Here is a 20125-nt window from a genome sequence, read left to right as displayed (position 1 = left end):
TTCTTACTTCATTATACTGGATTTGAGGCCTTTGAGTTTCCCAGTAAACTAGTATGGATGTGCATTGTCATTAATGGCCTTATTGGAACAGTTCTGTCAGAGTTCCTCTGGTTGTGGTATGTACTATTTACTGCATGCAAATTGTACTAGTGCCCATTTAACTGTGATCTGTTGAGATATTAAAATGATTAGGCTTTATTTTTTGCTTTCTAATGATCTACTAAGGCAGTGAGTTAGGGAAAGTCATTCGATGCATTGCACTATGCTGTTTAAGAGAAATGCCCACATAACTTTTAAGGAGAAAATGATGTGGGTTTGTAGAAAGAAGCACTGTGAAAAAGAGCTGAGAAGATTAAACGCAAACAATATAAAAATGTTATGAGGTGAAAAAACTTAAGCACTTCAGGTAGTGTTGTACTACTGTAGTGATTGTCATACAGACTCAACTTTAAATGAGCAAGCATTCATTTTCTTAATTGTATGAATTTTATATTATAGCAGTTCTTCAAATTCCAATCTCTTGCATCATGTAGGCAGTGCAAGAATACTACCTAGTGAAGTATTTCGTTACCTGAAAAGTTTAAGTAAATTAAATCTTTGAAAAAACAAGTTCCCTAGAATCTCATTAGTGTGCATTAATTTCCAGGAGGTACCCTGCAAAATAGTAAGTCATTAAACAAAAGTATAATGTATAATACGATGATGCCACTATATAGGTCAGCGGCAGCAGCAAGAATTGAAATGCAGATTTTTTTGGTCTGCTGCACAAAAGCTGTAGCAGACTTGCAAAACCTTAATGTAGACCAGAGGTTTTCAACCTTTTTGGATCAGTGTACCCCCGGTGCCCGGATGTGGAGTGGGGCGGAGAGGAGGTAGTGCACAAGTGCCGCGGGTGAGCTTCCCCTGCTCCCCACGTCCAGCCAGCTGGGCAGCACTTGCACAGCAGCGCAGGATGGTTCATGGCAGAGCTGTGTCCCTGCCCACCCGCGCATACCCCCTAGAGTCTTCTCAAGTACCCCCAGGAGTATGTGTACCCCCAGTTAACAACCCCTGATGTAGACTATCCACTAGAGCAGTGATTCTCATCCAGGATGCCATGCAACCATAGAGTACCTTGAGGTCCTTTCAAAGGTGCTGTGAAGTGCCACACAATGTTAGCACTGTTAGGTATGCAAACACAAGTCACAAGACGAAACCCAGAGATTTCAAATAGAAATCCATACCTGTGGGCTTTTGAGTCCTTTGCAATGGAAAAACTGCTGTATCATCTTTCTGAAAGCAAAAAACAAAAAGTGAAAACTGAGAGCTGTCATTTTCTGAGGGGTATCTTCAGTGTACATCCAGGGGTGCTTCAAATCTAAAAATGTTGAGAACCACTGCACCCAAGGGTGACAGGATTACACATACTGGACTCCAGAGCAGGGTTTTTTGGTATGCAAGCTTTTTCTTTTCATTTGGTTTCGGTCCAGATTGGACCAAAATGAAATTTGTTTTTGTAACTTCCCACAAAATAGAAATTCCAGCACAAGTATGGTATCTCCAAATGTCATGTGTCACAGGCTCTACTGCTGCTCAGCTGTTTCACTGTTGCTGTTACAGCTAAGAATATGAGTTTCACTCAGCAGTTGCCTGGAGTCCCAACACCCTGACATTCTGAAATCCTTGGCCCTGAAGTAGCCCTACAAGAGTCCAGGGAGGGTATTAGGAGCAAGCTACAAGGACAGACTCTGTTTCCTCAGAAAATCTCAGCTCTGGAGTACAAATGAATCGCGGAACGTCATTTCTCTCTGTTTTGGTTACTTTAAAAAAAAAAAACTAATTTGAGAGATGCTTTGCAGTATTAACACCACCTATACCTCACTATAGTTATGTATGAAATCATTGCTGAAATGCAGAGTAGAATTGCTAAATTGGGAGGAGCAGGGAAGAATGATCAAATTACCAATGTAACACTACCTTGATTTTTAGCCCCTTTTTAAAAGACAAGGCATTTAAATGTTGACACCTTAACTACTGCATGACGTTAGTGATTTGGTGCAAATCCAATCAAGGAAAAGTCTCCTCTTGTTCCCAGTTTTACTCTATAATTTCTCCAACAGTCTTGTTTTGCTGCGTAGACACCCTTTACTACCACACCAGCAGCTTTGCTGCTTCTGTTTTTTATTCTACACTTTCACTTAATTTCTTTCCTTCTTTCACACAACTTTTTTCAGCAGCCAGCAAAACTTTCCTCATCCTTACTTTTGCTTCTTGCTTTTTTCTTAATCTTACAAATATTATAAATGGCCAGTCTGGTTTTCCTTTGTTTTGTGGTAGTCACTCAGGAGGATCCAGTGGCTTGAATTGGGAGTTCTCTCATACTTTAATTGAAGAGGCTCACGAATTAAATTGGCTCACGCTTGAAATCTTGACTTACAAAGCATTTCTAAATGTTTGTTCAGATATTTGAGTCTAAGTAGTGTTAAGAAATTGAACGTTTTTATTATTGAATAAAATAACTTCCCCTTCAATTAATCCAGTTTCACACACATTTTGTGTGATGTTACACGGACTTTCCAAGCCATCCATACATTTGCACAGGAGAAAATAGGTAGACAAAATTTAAAGGAAAAAAAATATGATATTTTTCAATTGAAGCTCAGTATCCTGTTTTATATTTGGTACTTGGCATGGCTTTTTTGGGAACTAAAGAACAGTATGGCTGGTCTCTTGTTGTTTGACAGTGATAATGAAACCAAAGGGTACAGGTTTTCCATTTCTGCAGATCTCCCTTAAAGCATCCAAATTACAGATTTATGTGGTAGTTCAGATGCTTCTGCTGCCATTAGAGACTAGAGAATAGGTAATTAGTTCAGTGAACAGTATTGACTGAAGTGAGTAAGCAAGCATTTTCAAAGTTATTGAATCACTGATTCTTTGTGTCAGGCCAGAACAGTTCTTATGAAGGCATTATCTGTTGTTGAGCTTTATTTTGTGTTTGGGACCATTGATTTGATGGATCACAGAGTCTAACTTACAGCCTTTTGTGTTGAAAGTGCCTTTAACAATACGAAAATGGTTAAAACTAGACATGTCTGACCCTGCATCCCTTTTTGCACTCAATAACCTGTAGAACTAAAGAATATTTCGCATGCTCAGTAATTCTTCAGAGTAAAAGTTCCATGAAAATAGTGAGGTGCATGGTATTGAGTTCGTGGTGGTTTTATTTTTTCCTCTTAAACTACTCAGTAGCTTAATCATTTTTAAATTAAATTTGTTCTGCAAAGGAGTTTTAAAGAAGGAGCCTGGGCTCTTTTGCTATTTATAAAGAGACTGATATATCGTTTATTACTCAGTAAATTGAATAACCTGCTGAAATTGAGATTCCTTTGTGATTCACACATTTAAGAAGGCCAATGGCTTTGGATATGTCAGTGGTTTTCAACCTTTTTAGATTAGGGCACCTCTCCACAACTTTTTTTGAATGTGGCAGAACCCAATAGAGCAGTGGTCTCCAAAGTTTTTTGATGGCGCACCCCTATCAGTAAAAAAATTTTTTGAGCATGCACCCCCAATATATGTATATTTATATAAATATAAATAGAAGTTCTAATATTTTCTTCCCACACCCCAGTGGATTGTCTTGCACACCCCCTGGGATGCGTGCACCCCACTTTAGAGACCACTGCAGTAGAGAACCACCGTTGTGCTGCCCTGGCTTCTCAGTGGGTCTCAAGTGGGTGATGCTGCCGCCAGGTAAAACTGTCCTGTGTGCCTTGGGCACAGCCAGACCGGGAAGGGCCATGGCATGGCTCTCCAGCCTCATTAGCAGGGGTATTGGTTTTCTCTGTTTAAAAAATGCTAATTCTCTGATTAAAAATCCCAAATTGAAATCCACATTTTCCATGATCAAAATGAAATGTGTGTGTGTGTATCTAGCTACCAGTTGAACACAATGTTTTATGGAGATATTTACAATTTTTAAAGCAATTTGGAAGCCTACCAGTGCCTCAGTCGTTATACTAAAATAAATTCTAAATGCCTGTCTATTCTGGCACTTGATTTTAGGTGATATTTTTATCATGGAAAATCAGAGTTCGCCCCGCCCCCTTCACTCACCAGGATACTGGTTCAGCTGCAGCTGTCTCCCCTGCTGCTTTGTGGTGGTGAGCAGCTCTGAAATGCCGGTGCCCTGCCCCTACCCCTCCCTGCGCACAACTCTGTGTCACTGCCGCCATGCGTCACCTTGGTGGCCGTGGTGGCACAGCACTCCTTCCTGTGCTGGGTCCTGCCTGCTAGGCTGCAGAGGCAGCTCCTTTCTGGAGCTGGTCTGGCCTGGCTTCAGCCCAGCACCCCACTATGGGCACCAAAATCTCAGGGGGCACGTGCCCCCCTGCTTCCCCACACATCACCTGTGACCTTCTTCACCCCATAAACTTACCTGGAGGGAGTGGCAGAAGCTGCTTCCTACCACCCTGCCTGGCTGCCATGTGTGTATCCATATGCCCATGGTGCCCCCTGTCCCGTTCCCCGCCAGGGAAATGAAACGCTACATCCCACTCCCCCCAACCCGAAGTAGCCCCTTACAGGCTGGAGCTTTACCAGCCTGCAAGGGGAACCTGCTATTTCCCGCATCTTTGTCCAGTAAAGGGGGAAATCCACATTTTTGTCTGGTAAAGGGGAAACCAGGATCCCTGCTCATTAGGGTCCTCTGATCATCTTAGAGCAGGCAGGAAAGCTGTCTTGTGCTGCACCCCTTCATGGTCAAACCTTGCACAGCATCTCATGGAAATTGGGGCATGGAACTGTCCTGTCTGCTTTTGTTTCTGGGAGCAGTGTTTTCGGGGAAGGAATGGAGGGCATGCTGGACTGAGAAGGGCTGAACCATGAGCCAGCTCTTGACTGCCTTAAGAATATCATAAAACTATAATGCAGGAGGAGCGCAGCACGCCACAGCCCTGTGTGTGGGGCACTTTTATCTAGCCAACACAGGGGTGCCTGCATTATGACACCCCTGGGGGAGTCTTACGGCATCCTGGTCGAGAACCACTGCCCTATGTAAACGAGAGCGTAGAACAGGAAGATTGTATTACCTGTGCGGGGCATTGGTGTGACACTATTACTAGAAAAATGTTGGTGTTGACACTTCAGAAAGGATTCAGAGAATGATTTGAAGCTCTGCAAAACTATTTTTGAACAAGACTAAAGAATCGTGGTTTATTTGAAGAAGGTGAGCTGATCGTGATCTGGAAGTATCTATGTGTGGGAGAAAATCTTTGGTAAGTGGATAGCTTTTTAAACTAACACATGAAGGCCACCCAGATGGACACACTCAAAACAGAAATAAAGAACTGTTTTAAAGGATAGTCACTTTCCTTAGGGAAGTGGTTAATTCTCCCTCACCTTAAAATCAGAAATTATATGTACAGGGTAAATGAAATGGTTAAAGCAAACATTAACCAATAGTTAAGCCTTGATTTAAATTTCTGTTATTCTTTACTGTATTACTTTTGTTGTTCTTTTTCTATAAATCTTTTAAATAAGATTTCATGTTTCATATTTTTAGGGGCTGCTTTCTTACCTCATCACTGATAGGCACCCTTGCGCTAAGCCTTACAATACCTCTGTCTATAATAGCTGACATGTGCATCCGGAAGGTAATGTACACTTGTTTACTGATACATTTTGAGCTATATTAATATGCCTACACTGCTTTTTTTAATGCAGTGCCAGTGTTTACATTGTTAAACTATACAGTGGACTGTGTTTTATCTTTATTGTCGCTTAGTAATTGTCAAAGTGCCTTCTCAGTCATCCCTTTCATCTGTATTCTGTATTTCATCTCATCTCAGATTTGTATTTTGTATTGCTTGTTTAATTAATCTGGCTGAGATTACTTTTGATCAAAATGTTAAGTCATTAAAATCTCCTACTTTGAGCACCTTACTTAGTCAATCATATATCTGTAAAAATTTATAGAACCAGGACTCCCTACAGGGGGACTTAAGTATATAAAATTCTTACTGTGGCCTGCATATCTTTAAAATGGTCAATTTGTGGTGTTAAAATTCAGTTGTAGACTAATGCCACAGCAGATAGAGAATTTAAGGCTTAATTTTTAAATCTTATCAATTGGTAAATATTAGATGAAATGTGCAAATCAGGTTCCCAATTAAACACCCTTTTATAATCTGTCCTAATTCCATGGATATTAGGAGTTAAATACCTGTGAAACAATGTTGTATGTGATAAAATGTAAGTATCTGAAAATATGGTGTTCAAAATAGAGACTAGGTAGTTTATATTCCCTCCTGTTAATTTAAAGAACTAACAGTCTTGCTGCTGTCCCTTGAAAGGGTCTAGGGGGACCTAACCTTGTGTGACAAAGTAAATATCCTGGGAACATAGTGTACATCCCAGAAATGTGGTATCACAGGAGGTAGTCTGCCATAGCAGAATGTTCCTGATGCCAAACTTCTTGGAAGTAGTTTCGGAACAAATAAACCATTTCACTAGAAATTTGAGGCTTTATCACAACATAAATCAGTTGAACTTTTGCAGCTTTTTGGAATAGCTATCAAACCTGGCACATAATGCTGCTTGTGGAGGAAGTGGGGGAAAGACATTTGTGCACAACATTTTTTAAATCGGATATTGTTTTTGCACACACATTTATTTCCTATGCCAGCTAAAATGAAAAATATTTATCACATTTTGTAACAGTTAATGGAAGAGTTCTAGTGATTTTTTTTTTCCCTCTGTTATAATTAAATATTAAAATGTTAGTGCTGCAATTTAAAATTTGATAAATAAATGGAAAAGTCTGTCTTCTGTTACACAACTGAAATACTGGAAATTTTGTATGAGATGGGAAATCTTTACCTTGTTCATTAAGCAGCATGGTACTTTAAAAGTAATTTATTTTTGCTGATACTATATTTTATAACTCTGAGGAGCTGCTCTTTGTAAGTAAGACCTTTGCTTGTCACTGAAATGCAGCTTCCTTTGGAATATAATGTTAATGCTACACAGCAACTTAGGATAGGAAGTGCTACCAGCTGCCAAAATTAGACTCTAGTCAGGCCATTCAGGGTTAACCCCGTTACTCTGATGAGGCCATGTGTCTCTTAATGCCTCTGCACATTACATATTTTGCACAATTAACTCAGTAATTGTGCATTAAATTTAGACCGGCCACAGGTGCACTGCAAGCAGTTAATCATGTGATAATTACTTTGCACATGTGGTTGCTCTATGTTTTATTGCTCAGTTAATCATGTGACAACTAATTACGCAATAAACTTAGACCAGCCACACATGCACAGTAATTATCACACAATAAAATGACTCTCCAACTATAAAAAGAGGCAAGGTCTGTTGCTTGGAAATGTGTAACAACTCTATGGCTGGTTTCTATCTGGCTTTAATTTGAATGTGTAGCAGGGCCCCAATATCCATGGTCTTTTGAACCAATGTGCCAAGTGCCTGTTAATGGCTCAGTCTGCCTGTTGCTTGTGACTTTCACCAGACTCGCATTCTTTTGTCTTTTCTCTTGACATTTTTCATCCAAATCTGCCTCTTGGTTTGCAAGGTGTCAAAAAAGCAAAGATCAGTGTAGTTGTTGATACATAAGAGTCTATAAATTTATATGAATATCTCAGGCAAATTGCTTAAGTAAGGCAGTTGGAGGTGTCTGCATGAATTGTACAGGCATCGTGTATTATCTGTAGTTTCCAATTTATGCCATCTTTTCAGGAAAAGCTTACTTCAGAAGGTAATGAGCTGTTGTAATTTTTAACTCCTTGTATAGCTTGTTTCATTTGGGTTTTATTACATTATTTTTTAGTTTTTGTTTGTTTACAATTTCCCCCTATTGTGAAACATAAAAGTAGGGAAGGGATAAAATCGATCAACTTCTTTCAACAGGAGCATTTAAAAACTGATTGTTTTCCCAAGAAAAATTTTCAATTCTCATGACAAATTCTGACTTTCTTCCTTTGAAATGCATAGTTTTGTTTATCAGTTTTTGGAAACCTGCCTTTTTTAGGTTACTTATTGGTTTTTCAAGCTCCCTTTTTAAACTTCTCGTCTCCTGAAGAAGGGGATTTATAAAACCCTAGGTTACTGAAATCTATTCCAGTTTTTTCCAGTTTTTTTTTCTGTTGCAAAACAGCCTGATTTGGTGAGCAACTGGTATCTTAACTCAGGTGAGAGAGGCTTCATGCCTTGGCTTCTGTTAATGCTGCTACAGCCATTGTGCCAGGTGAGGGCAAGTCTTTTTGTTCTGCTCTTTGTAAGCCATTTGTTGTTTGAAAAGTAATAGGAAAACTCAAGAAGTTTCTCACCTTCCAAGGGCTTCCTATTAGTTTATTAATAACTTCAGCAAGTGGGGGTTGAGAAAAATCTGTTGCTCAGGAAGCAGCCAGATAAAGCCCTTATGTAGGAAAACCTTTTTCTACTCATGACTAAGACTTCCTAAAATGTGTGCAGCTCCTTGAATACTGCAGTGCTCAATAGGAAGTATATGATCTGTATGATAATATTTCAATGCATAGCTTGCTACATCAGTAACATGTAGTAGCAATATCTTGTTGTGTTGTAGGTCGTCCTTTTGCTGTATTTATTGTTATATTTTAATGTTAAATACATGACTTCTGAGTGGTAGCTTTCCAAAATACGGTACCTTGTGAAAGTTAAGTGCTCAAAGTACAATTAGTTTGATTTGTTAAAGGTTTTTAATTACATCATATCAGGCTGACTCTTCCAACGAGTTCATCGCCGTATGTGTTTGTTATGGAGATATTGTAGTAACATTTTAGGTCAGTCGGGATTTTTGCGGTGTTGGATTCTACTACTGTGGTAAGTCCTATAAAAAAAAGACCTTTCTTCAGGCCTTCCCCACAGGGAAGAAAATGCATGATAGCAAGATGGCTACACTCAAACAGAAGTGTAAGCAAATATCGAGTGTTATGCATTTTAACTTTTAGCGTAGTCGTTCCCAGCCATAGCTCGCACCAGGTTGTGTGCTCAAGGGGCTGTGCCTCAGCCTGCCTTCCACAACAGGGCCTGACATGCTAGACATACACACTAACAAGTGAGAAGAGAGCTGCTTATATAAAAGCATGAGCATAAGAAGATCTGGTTGATGCAGGGAAAGGCAATAATAGAGAAAAACAGATTGGGAGTGAAAGGAAGTACTTCAAGCATATATATTGGTAGATTGGTTTGTGACTAATAAAAAATAGTGTCACATAACTATTATCTGTAAAAGTCACAAGGCTTCCCAGTACCTAAATTTTACCAATCTGTAAAATGGGGAGAGTACCCATTAAATTATAAATCCTCACATGGAAGTATTCCTGGTAGCAGTCTTATTTTAGATGGGAGCAGACGGTCTGAATTAGCAAAAGTATTCTCCTTTCATACATTTGAATTCACAAAAATGTTTACAGGAGCAGCTTAGAAATTCAAGACGTGTTATTCAGCATGGCGGTCCGTTTACACAGTTGTTGAATTGTACCTCTCCTCTCTGGTGGGGGAAGAACCTTCTGGTGGGCATAGCAGTCTCCTCCAAAAATCCAGGGGACTTCTCTCCACTGTATGCAGAGAATTGTATTTATATCTTGCCTCTAAAATATTAGATACTGTAAGGTTTTTTTGTTCCACTTTGAGGTAGTTTGTTTACATTTAGCTATGGAAATAGTTTGTTAGACAAGGGTCCTCTTTCATAATTCATTCCCAAAAGCTAACAGTTTCTTTTCTGAACTATTAGCTGGAATAGACTTGCAGCTCAGTCCTTTAAATGAATCACACTTATTCTATGCGGGTACAAATGCAGAATGCATGCAACTGTCGAGACAGATGAAATGGCAGAGACAGCTTTAAAGTACTGTTAGATGGGAGATGCTGTGTATCCTAATGTAAAGGCAACAGTATGTAATTATTTTTATGACACTCCTCACTATTATCTGAGCACCTTTAGTCTCTCTTAGATGTTTGAGTTAAGAAGCCCAAAGCATTTAATAATTCATCTAACTTCCTAGACTCCTGTCATTTCTATTTGCTTTTAACCTTGTTTCCTGTTTTCATAAATCTTTACCTCCCTTTGCAGTCTGTCACTACCTGCTAGCAAAATCTGTTCTAATCCTGCTCCTGTGTATCATCTAGTACTGTTTTCCCCCTCCTCCCCCTCCATCCCTGCAACTTTTTCCATCTCTCCCTTTCCTTTCCTTCTGATCTTCTACCTGCTTCTTTTGGCTTTCCTGTCCCATCTACAGTAAAATCAGTAACATCCTTTTCTTTTACCTCTTACTGTCTCCTCGCCCTTACTGAAAACTGCTGCAGCTGCTTCCTTTAGTCTGCCTTTATGATTGTGCTTGTTCTGACAGCCCTCCCCCCCAACCGTGCACTCTGCTACTCAGAAGGTGGTGGCAGTGTTGGTTTCTCTCTCCTGCTTCTCCCTTGCTTTTCTACTTCAATTGCACACTTCCTAGCTTTTTCTTTTTGTCTCCATAGGTGTCATCTGCCATCCAGATTACTATCACCTTTAGTTTTGCCTGTCTTCTTTTTTTAGTAGCTTCAGCTATGGCTGGCTGAGTGCTGAAAGTGTCTAAATTCTTTCCTCCTTTACGATCTGATGCTCAGTAGTCTTAACTGGGCGTGGGAGGCAACGGGATGTAGTCAGGGAACCTTTCCCCCTATCTCTGGAGAGTCAGTGCTGTTGCTGTAGCAGCAACAGCCAGGACAGGTAGGCCACGCTATTGCAGTAGCAGCAGGTAAGACTCCCCCTTCTCCTAACCCCAACCCTCAGCAGTACCTCTTCTCTTTTTGTCCCCCTTCTCCACCCACCACAAACTCCCCAGGGTGCAAACCTTGCTAGGTTAGGTTTCTGTGGATGCCTTCCACAGAAACGTTGTTCTGGGTACAGTCAGGTAAGGCAGGAATCCCCAGGGGAGGTAGATTCATAGATTCCTAGAATTTAGGGGCTGGAAGAGACCTCGCGAGATCATCAGAGCCAGTCCCCCTGCTCATAGGCAAAAAAGAAAAGACTGCTATTTCAAGTTATCTCCTTAAGAGAGAAAAGGATTGGCTTCTAGACATAGAAAAGGAGGAATTATATCTCCTGTTGTTGCTTTACTTAAATCCCTTGATTTCTTCAAACACATTTACTTGTATTGGATGCATATCTGGGCAGGCTCTTCTGGGAAGGTTGGTTTTCAAGGCATGTCTTTGGCCCAAAGCCATTACAAGCTCTTTTCTGCCTCATACCTCAAACCTGCCCAGGTCTCAATCAGCTAAATTGGTAGAGAAAACTTTTCTCTTCAGCTTTGCTTGTATAGTTATTGCTTTTGCTAAGCTCTCTGGGGGAGCTTATCCCACAGAGCCCTCAAAATGGTAGGGTGACTACATAACAATCTCCCTGACATGATTAATAGTTTGAATACTTAGTGTATTCAGTGCTTTTTCAAAGTAGTTTCTGTCAGAACAGTATTTTATAGCTTATAATTGTGTAGTAATTATGTCAATTGCATAACTAAAATGACATTTTAGGCTTTCATTTGTTATAGTATTGGCAACACATTAGAACATAACATGCATGCTTAAGACACAAAGTATCAAATTTGCTGTAATTATTTGCTTACCTTTTTCTAGCTCTAGTTCACTTAATTCCTTCAATTTTTCTTAAGGTAAAGCTTCTGCTAGAGTCACTATTGGAGCTCAAGCATTCCAATTATCTTAGATTTAGATGTACACTAATGAAGTGTCTATACTATGTTGTTAAAATCTTAGGCTTTCTGTTTTAGTCACTGTAGAAGACTTTTCTTTCCACAAGGGGGAGCCATGCTTATGGTTAACAAGTGTTTTATACTTTAAAAAAAGTTTCAGCAAGTAAAAAACACTTGTTAATAAGAAAAATAGTATAGACACTTGCTATTCTTATTATTTCCACCCAGGAAGAACAATTTCTTATAATTTTTCAATTGTTCTTCCTTTTTCATGTGCTTTGTTTGGTCTATGACCAGTCAAATAGCTGACAAAATTAGAACTTCTTTGTTATTACCATCCATACCTTCTATGGATACTCTCCTCCAAAACAGCGAGTGGTATTTTTAAACTAAAGCCCACAAGTCTCTGAAAATATCTTTTTAAAATAGGAATGTTGGTGTTTGCACTGATCTGCAATACTTGTAAAAGCAAGACTGAAAAATTCACACTGAAATACATTTCAACTGAACAATGAGTCTAAAATTGCAGTGTAGTTGGAGTGGAGGTATAGCTTAGTGCCAATTCACTTGGACATTCCTACAGTTGTATAACTTGCCTGCTCATTTTTGGCAACTAAGAACCTTGCCTGGGTTAATTGCTATCAAATTGCTTTCAACTTTTAAATGAATGTTAAACGTATGTTAAAGTGTATGTTAAATGTATAGTGTGGCAGTGTTAAGATGAGAACCATAATTCCGCTTTTTTCTGTTTTAAATTTTAATTCTGAGTTGCATTGTCATAAGGGTTTGGCTACTTTTACTTTACTCGGTGGGTGCATACAGACATTCAGGGAGGTTAGATCATGTTAAAAATGGTCACCAGATGTTCTAACTTAGTTCACCCAGGTACGGATCTTACACTTGGGTCCCTAGGTAAGTCAAACTAAGGGTGAACTATACAGAAATTCCAGGAAGGTTAGATTGGTTGGAAAATGGCCAGCCTGATCTAAGTTAACCCTGTCTCCGAGGTAGTCTGACTTAGATTGAGTTGGCCATTTTTTTAGACTGATGTAAGTGTTCCAGACTTCTGTACAGTTCCCAGCACAGCCCTGGGGCTGGGAGAGCCCAGCCGTTGACACCGGCCTCAGGGCTGTGCTTTTCCTACCTCCTTCCTGGCACTGGACTATTTTTTAGCCCCTTTCCAGACAGACAGTGTCCCTCCACAGGGCAGCCAGCTTCCCCACCACCCCACCAAATCCCCCAGCCCACAAACTGCTCCTGGTGCTGATTTTATCAGTATTTGCCAATGCTGGGAGGCAAAAAAGTAAGTCCCAGGGGAGGGATGGAGAGGATGGTGGAGGGAGGTTCACCATGGGGGTTGTTTGTCTGAGAGGGGGAAAATGGGAGGGCTAAAAGAAGCCCCTGGTCCCAGGGGGGTTGGGGAGAGAGACCCCCCCCATTCCCTCTTGTCAACCCTGTGAGCCTCCCTGGTTATGCCAAACCCTCTAGGACTCCAACCCTCGTCCACCTCAACCCTCCCTTAGCCCCTTCATCCCAACTTACCTTAGATCAGGTAGCTATTTTTAAATCTAACCTCCCCTTAACCTCCCTGAATGTCTATATGCAGCCTGTATTCAAAGGTTTTGCAACTGAGCTTGGAATCTGTCTTTCCTTAGCATAGGCTTAAAGCAGTTGTGACCAAGCAACAATGGGAAGTGCTGTAAATGTGCACTGATGCACCCTTACATGTTTCTTGATACCTATATAAAATGTTCACTGTTCTTGTCAGCATTTGAAATGACTATTGCTTTGGGAGAAGCCAGCTATAAAGGCAAAGAGAGCAAGAGGCTTTTTTCAAAGCGGTCAGTGTTTCTCTGCTCACTAGATAAGTAACTTCAGCTGAAGTTTTATTTTGAAAGCTAGATACAGTAAGTTCATTTGGGGTTTCCACCAGAGACTACATTGCTAGATTTGACCCATAGGCTATTTATCGCAAAGGTCTGAAAGCATACTATGTTCAGATATAAAGGCCAAACTATAAAGACTGATGCCCGTTAGACACATTGACTTATTGAGAGTATTCACGGTGCATAAATTTTAAGCATGTATACAAGTCTTTGCCAGTTCAGAGCTTTTTATTGTTTAGTTGTATGTAGTTTGAGGGAGTCTGGGGCAATTTGTTGCTTATGTTAAACTTATAAAATACAGCCTTCATTTTGAAAAATGCCAGGTTTTGTTTTAATCTATATCACAGTGCAATCACTACACTTGGATTTAAGCCTTTATGTTTATATTCTTGTCCATAGGAATTGTAATGCCTATAGAAATTGTTACAGATAACTTTTAAGAAAAATTGCAAATTTTTTCCAACTCCAAAAGAAATAAAACCAATTCAAAATTCCCAAATAGACTCTCTTTAAGACCTTTGTACCTCATAGGAAAAGTAAATGCACAGGCTGATGTTATTGCAGCTTCAAAAGGTTCTATTAAATGCAAGTCTTTATAGTTTTGATATAAGTGATACCTGTAACAATACTACATGTGCACTCTTCTTAACTAGTTTACTTTTATTGCATTTGTCAAAAATGTGAAAAATATTCTGTTTTGATATATTGATTTAATAATTTCCATGCTTAAAATCCAGGCGCAGTTTTCCTGGTTATTTTTTGCAGGGGCAATCCCTGTATTTTTTTCTTTTTTCATTGCAACTCTGTTATGCCATTATAACAACTGGGATCCAGTGATGGTGGGAATTAGAAGGATTTTTGCCTTCATCTGTCGAAAGCATCGAATTCAGAGGTAATTTTCTTGTCTTCTTTCTCTTTCATAAATCATAGTGTTGTTTCCTGTTTCTTTTTTCAGTATCTTTCCTTCTTTCAGGTCATTTCAAGGAAAATATTAAAGAATTTACATGGACATTTACCGTATTTCCACTCACTAACCTGTGGAATGCAATGCCATCCAATGAAAGAAGAATACATTTAAAAAAAAAACATATTGAATTTTTTTTCTGCAGTGACAACCACTTACAATTTTACTTTTTCTTAATTTATTGTTCCTGTGATATTTCCTCAATACCAGGTATCAAGCTCATTTGGCCCTCTGGCCAGATCCAGACCCACCTCTGGCAGCAGGGCTAGCAGTGGCAGCATTAATGCCCCCAGCAGCCTAAGCCACTGTGCCCACTCAGGGAGCCATGTGTGTTAATACCATTGTTACTAACCCCACTGCTGCCAAAAGGAGTCCATGACAGGGCTCCATACCCAAGATTTCAGTGGTAGGGTGAGTGGTGGTGGCGTTAATCTATTCAGATCCCTCATCCACTTTGTAGGTTCAGTTCAGCACGTGTGTACTACCACTGCCACTTGCTGGCTCTGCTGCCAGTCACAGCCCCTGCAGGAGCCCCATGGACCGTATATTTGAAACCCCTGCTGTGATACAAAATGGTTATGTTATTGCTTTTAATTATGACAGACCTCTTAATTACAGAACGTTGAGTTACTGAGATAAATGCAACTCAAGATGTTACCATCCATTCATGTCTATTTTAAAACTTAAGGCCATTTAATTTTTTTTCAATTATAACATGAATATTTTATCTCTTTAAGAACACCAGAGGAAAGTGAACAATGTGAAAGTCTCATCCCTATGCATAGTGTTTCTCAAGAGGATGGAGATAACTGTTGCTCATAAACAAGAGGTATGTTCAACAAGTGAACTTCAAACGGCATAATGAAAGTTCAGACTCTATACAATGACAATACCAGGGCAATTTTTTTCCCCTTTGAGTTTGTTGGTGCTTTCCATAAGTGGTTTAAGGTTATTCTGCCATAAGTAATTTTTTTTAATATTTAATAATAAGCTAAGCATAATATGGAGTTCCTTTTTCTGAACTGGTAATTATGAACAGTATTTTAATACTGAGTTTTATATCACAAACTAAGAGATTTAAACTGTACTCTTTAACTGTATGTAGCCATGCACATTTCAGCTTTGTTCTAAATATTTCATATGATTTTTGTGGCAGGGCACTGTGTGCCCCTGCCACTTTAAGGCACTGGAGCTGGCAGTCTCCAGGTGCCTAATGCGGGCAGCCATTTTAGGTTCAGGGCTGCCCATATAAACAAGGCAGTTTGGCTGCTGGAAGTCAGGTAACAACACCGCCTGGCCAGAGGGCTGCTGAGTTTCACCCGGAGGTAAGGGAGGAGCTGTCGGGGATGGTAGGAGGCTCCTGGTCCTGGGCATGACCTAAAACTGCACCCTGCCGGGAGTGGGTGGCCTGGTGGGGCTCCCAGTGGCACGGGAGCCCCCGGGAAATGCCAGGCCAGTGATCACCCCGGTGAAAGGCAGGTCGGGGCACCTTGACCCCCTAGCCCTCACCTTCGGGTGGGTTGCATTTCATCGGAGGTAGTTGCAGGGGTGCAAGCCCCGAGGAGGAGAGTGGAGAGTTGGAGGCCTGAGCCCTGCGGGGGTTCAAGACCCCTAGCTGGAGAGTTGGGGCCAGGCACGGCTACAGTCACCTGAGCCCCCCCAAGGGGGGAAGCCCCAAGACCCTGAGTAGAGGGGGCATTGTGAGCAGTGAGAAGCCTCCAGTTGTGAGGGGGCCAGTGTTGGAAGCCCCAGTTGTGAGGGGGCAGCGTGAGAACAGAGGGGGCCACAGTGAGAAGCCCCAGTGTGAGGGGGGGCTGCGGTGAGAAGCCCCAGTGAGGGAAGTACGGGGTCTCAGCCAGAGAGTAAGAGAGCTGAGTCCTGACCCCAGTAAGTCCTCCAATGTGGGGAGGCAGAGTTTGGGTCAAAGGTAACATCCAGAGTAGCACCACAACCTGCTGCCCAGGGGGGAGTGAGGGTCCCTTGTGAGACCCTGAGGCACCAGTCATGGTGTGAGGTACTCCAGCTCCCCACATCTGTGAAGGAGGACCCTGAGAGGGGGACCCCAGGGAAAGAATAACGGTCAGAGCTTCCCCTGACTGGCCCAGGCAGGAGCCAGGACCAGGAGAGTCAGAAGGGCAAGGAGGCCCACCGAGAGGGATGCCCAAGAGCCAGGGGTCTGGGGTCCTGACTGGCCTGGGGGTGGGCCGGGGCTAGTGTGAGCCGAAGGTCCCAGTGAGGGGACCACCCCCAAAGGGGAACCAATGGCAGGGAGATATGTGGCCCGGTATGACGGTGGCAGAGTCTGCCTGAAGGGAGGAACTCACGTGGGGCCCTACAGTAGGATTCTGGGGCCCATCGTGTAGGACTGGCACATAAGAGAACATCATGATGTCATCTGTGGGGCTTGGGCTGCAGTGTAGGGGAGGAATGGAGCCACAGATAGCGCCCCCTAGGAGCGGGACAGAAAATGGGCAGCCTCCCACTTAATTTACATCTGTTAATTAATTATTAAGATCAAGGCGTGGTGGGCGAGAAGGTGGGTGGTTAGCCCAACAACAGGTGGGTGGGCCATGCAGAGATCAGCCCCAAACAGGCCCCTGTTACAATTTAAAAAAATAAACTACACTTGTTGATGTTTTCTTCAGTAGCTTTAATTGTTCTGTCCCAGACCTCTCATTTACATGATCTAAAACTTTTTAAAATGTCATTGAAATTTACCCGTGAAGTAAATTGTAATTTTTCACCGTTTTACCAAACTTCTAATGAATAAAGTTTATTATTCTTTGAAAGAAGGTAAACTAGCTTTCCTGACAAGAAAATGTTGTAGAATTTTGCAAGGATAATAAAACCAGAAGTGAAACATCTGGAAAAATTTGTTTCTGTGTTGTTACAATGCCTGCTTGGCCTTGATAGAAAAATATCTCAATAAATTTGCAATGTGTTTTTCAACATCTTGTGTAAATAGTAGTGTAACTTAGGGTTAAGCAGCCAGGGCATGTGTCCCTGGTGCTGACCTGTTGTGCTCCCAAATCTACATTTGTCCCTTGCCACTGACAGTGAGATTTTGTAGCACTTTGGGGGCAGAAGCCTGGGGCTGGCTCAAGGGTTTGGCTCCCTGGAGTGGGAGTGGAAGTTTCTTGCAGCTGGTAAGGCACCTGGCAGTGTGTTTCCCCAATTCCTCCATTGGCCTTGGCAGTCCCATGGTGCTTCAGAGTTACAGCTCCTTTGAGGGAAAGTGTAGGCACAGGCAACAGCCAAGGGGTCAGCACTGGCTTCCCCCCCGCCCCACCTGCAGTGATGCCTGCTCCCGCAGCAGCTGCCCAGGGTGCAAGCCTTACCAGTTATGCCTCTGTGTGTAGCCAGTGTCCATTAAATGTGTTTAATACCCTGCCTGGAAAAATATATAAAAGGTTTGTAGGATCAAAAAATGCATAAAAATTGACTTGTTTATGTTTCCATTTCTTTTTCTTGGTTTAAAGATGGAATGATGATCAGCGAAGAGACAATCTCTGGAAAACACCTAAGGAATCATTTTTCAGTGCCTATTCTGAATTTGTAGTGTAAATGTTTCAGTTCTTTTGAAACTCAAAACCATTTTTTCTTCATACGTGCTTGTTTTCATCTGTTTTATAAATGAACAACTTGATTACATGCATATCACCTATGGCCGTAGAAAATTCTAATCCATTTGAACAACCAGCCTGCCTTAGAGAACTCAACTGGTGAAATTACTTGACATAATCCAAGAAGTGACTGCTGTTCTGGTGACTTTTTTTTTCTTTTTCCTTAAGCTTTCTCATTTTTGTTAAATGCTGGACAAAATTATTTTTAAAAAAATACTTTTAAAGTGAATCATATAAATCTGCAGGTTGTCATTTCTTACAGGCTTTCATATGAAAAGCTAAATGCATAAGTTACCTGTAGTAGGTACGGATTAACTTTTTTTTATGTTGTGCAAACCCTATTTGAATATATATACAAGAAAATAGAGAAAATATTTTAATTTATTGAGTAAATGCATTCTTTGCAAGTTATTGGAGCAGGATCTTTGTAAGGTTCTCAGACACTACACGTATTGTCTTATCCTGTTTAAGAATCCTTGTAACACAGTGGGTGCTCATGTTTAAAAATTGATTATGACCTAACAAACTGAAACTTTTAGTTTCAGTATAAAAGGGTTATCTATCTATCTTTACTATAAGCATAGTTGGTCAGGTACTTGAAGTCACTACTGCCACTGTCAGTGACAGGATTCGGGGCTAGGTGGACCAGTGGTCTGACCCAGTATGGCACTTAATATATTCTTACCTTCCAAGTGAAAGTTCATAGTATAGAATCAATCTATTTTTTAAATGGTTTTAATAGTCCAAATTATTTAATATTGAGAACTCTGAATGAGCTTTCTATTTCTGGAAAGCATCCAATAGACTTCTAAATTTTGTAATTACTGACTCCTCTCAACCACAGTCTGATAAGTAATTTAAAGTCAGAGATACCTAATTTAATAATGAAATTATTGTGTAATGGCTATTTTTTGTATGGCTCAAGTCTTCCAACCTACTGCCACGCTGCTCTATTTGTTGAAATGTCATAAATGAATCAATGTTTTCAATAGGACTGTAGATTGTCATTGCTGTATTTAGAAAAGTAAAATAGTACAACTTTGGCCAATGGATATAAACCCTGGAAAGAAATACTGATGCTATACATTAAAATTAATAAAGTATCTGGCCTAGATAAGAAGCCCATAAGCATATGTCCAGTTGTTGATTGCTTCAGTTACCTGGCGTCTCCAAGCAGAAAGGAACTTGAAATGCTATTTTGGACTCTTAATAGCTGACCTTCAGTAGAATTTTGGCTGTTTGGCAAGAAAAGAATTTTGATTAAAAATTGTTTTTAGGAAGCATGACAATTTCAGAGGATGTGAGCTACATACTTTCTGCAGGCTCAGACAAGCCAGTATGTGGAATACTAATAGTTATTTCCTTAAATAATGTTTTGATCCTCCATTGAGATTTGGCTTTTATCAAGCTAGCTTAGTTAATGCCAACACTAATTATGTTCTCCATAGCAACTAGACAGGAAGAATTGTGGCATCTGCAGAGATAAGCTTGGCAAGGCTAATTTTGCTTTCAAACAGGTGTCTTGCAGTATTTTAGGGAGAATACTAATGTTTGCTTTTCAGATTGATTACTGACCCAGAGTAGTATTGAACTGTAGGTATAACAGTCAACCAGAACCCATATTTAACTCTACAAGATATAATTGAAAATACAGTCAATCATCAAATCCCTTCGTCCCTCCTTCTCCCTCTCGCCCCCCGGACACACGCACATCAATATTAAGTTGAGTAGAGATGTACTTTGTTTTGGAAAAAAAATAACATTGATGTGCAAAGGAAAATCTCTCTCTGAGCACCCTAAAAAGGTTAAAACAACACTGTGTATTTAACCAAACAATTCAAATGCTGCCACCTCCTCACTGATTTTTTTTTCTTTAAAATAATAAAATTAATTGTCCTAGAATTCGTAGTGCCATTATTTAAAAAAAAAAAAAAAAAAAAAAAAAAA

General features: G+C 40.5%; 1 protein-coding gene across 2 annotated transcripts in view; it reads left to right on the top strand.

The window, feature by feature from the left end:
* SLC35F5 (solute carrier family 35 member F5) overlaps positions 1-19927 on the top strand; it is a 53789-nt gene extending 33862 nt beyond the window's left edge. For both annotated transcript variants that reach the window (XM_019522520.1, XM_019522519.1), the window contains exons 12-16: positions 1-116; positions 5546-5636; positions 14329-14483; positions 15293-15384; positions 18028-19927. In XM_019522520.1, the coding sequence (XP_019378065.1) occupies positions 1-116; positions 5546-5636; positions 14329-14483; positions 15293-15377 (447 nt within the window). In that variant the 3' untranslated portion in view covers positions 15378-15384; positions 18028-19927. The remainder of the gene's footprint in view (positions 117-5545; positions 5637-14328; positions 14484-15292; positions 15385-18027) is intronic.
* The last annotated feature ends 198 nt before the right edge of the window (positions 19928-20125 follow it).

The sequence above is a fragment of the Gavialis gangeticus genome, unplaced genomic scaffold (genome assembly GCF_001723915.1).
Source record: "Gavialis gangeticus isolate Ggan-Ray unplaced genomic scaffold, GavGan_comp1, whole genome shotgun sequence".
Lineage (NCBI taxonomy): Eukaryota > Metazoa > Chordata > Crocodylia > Gavialidae > Gavialis > Gavialis gangeticus.
Note: the sequence above shows the minus strand (reverse complement) of the source record. Positions and strands in the feature narration are given on the sequence as shown.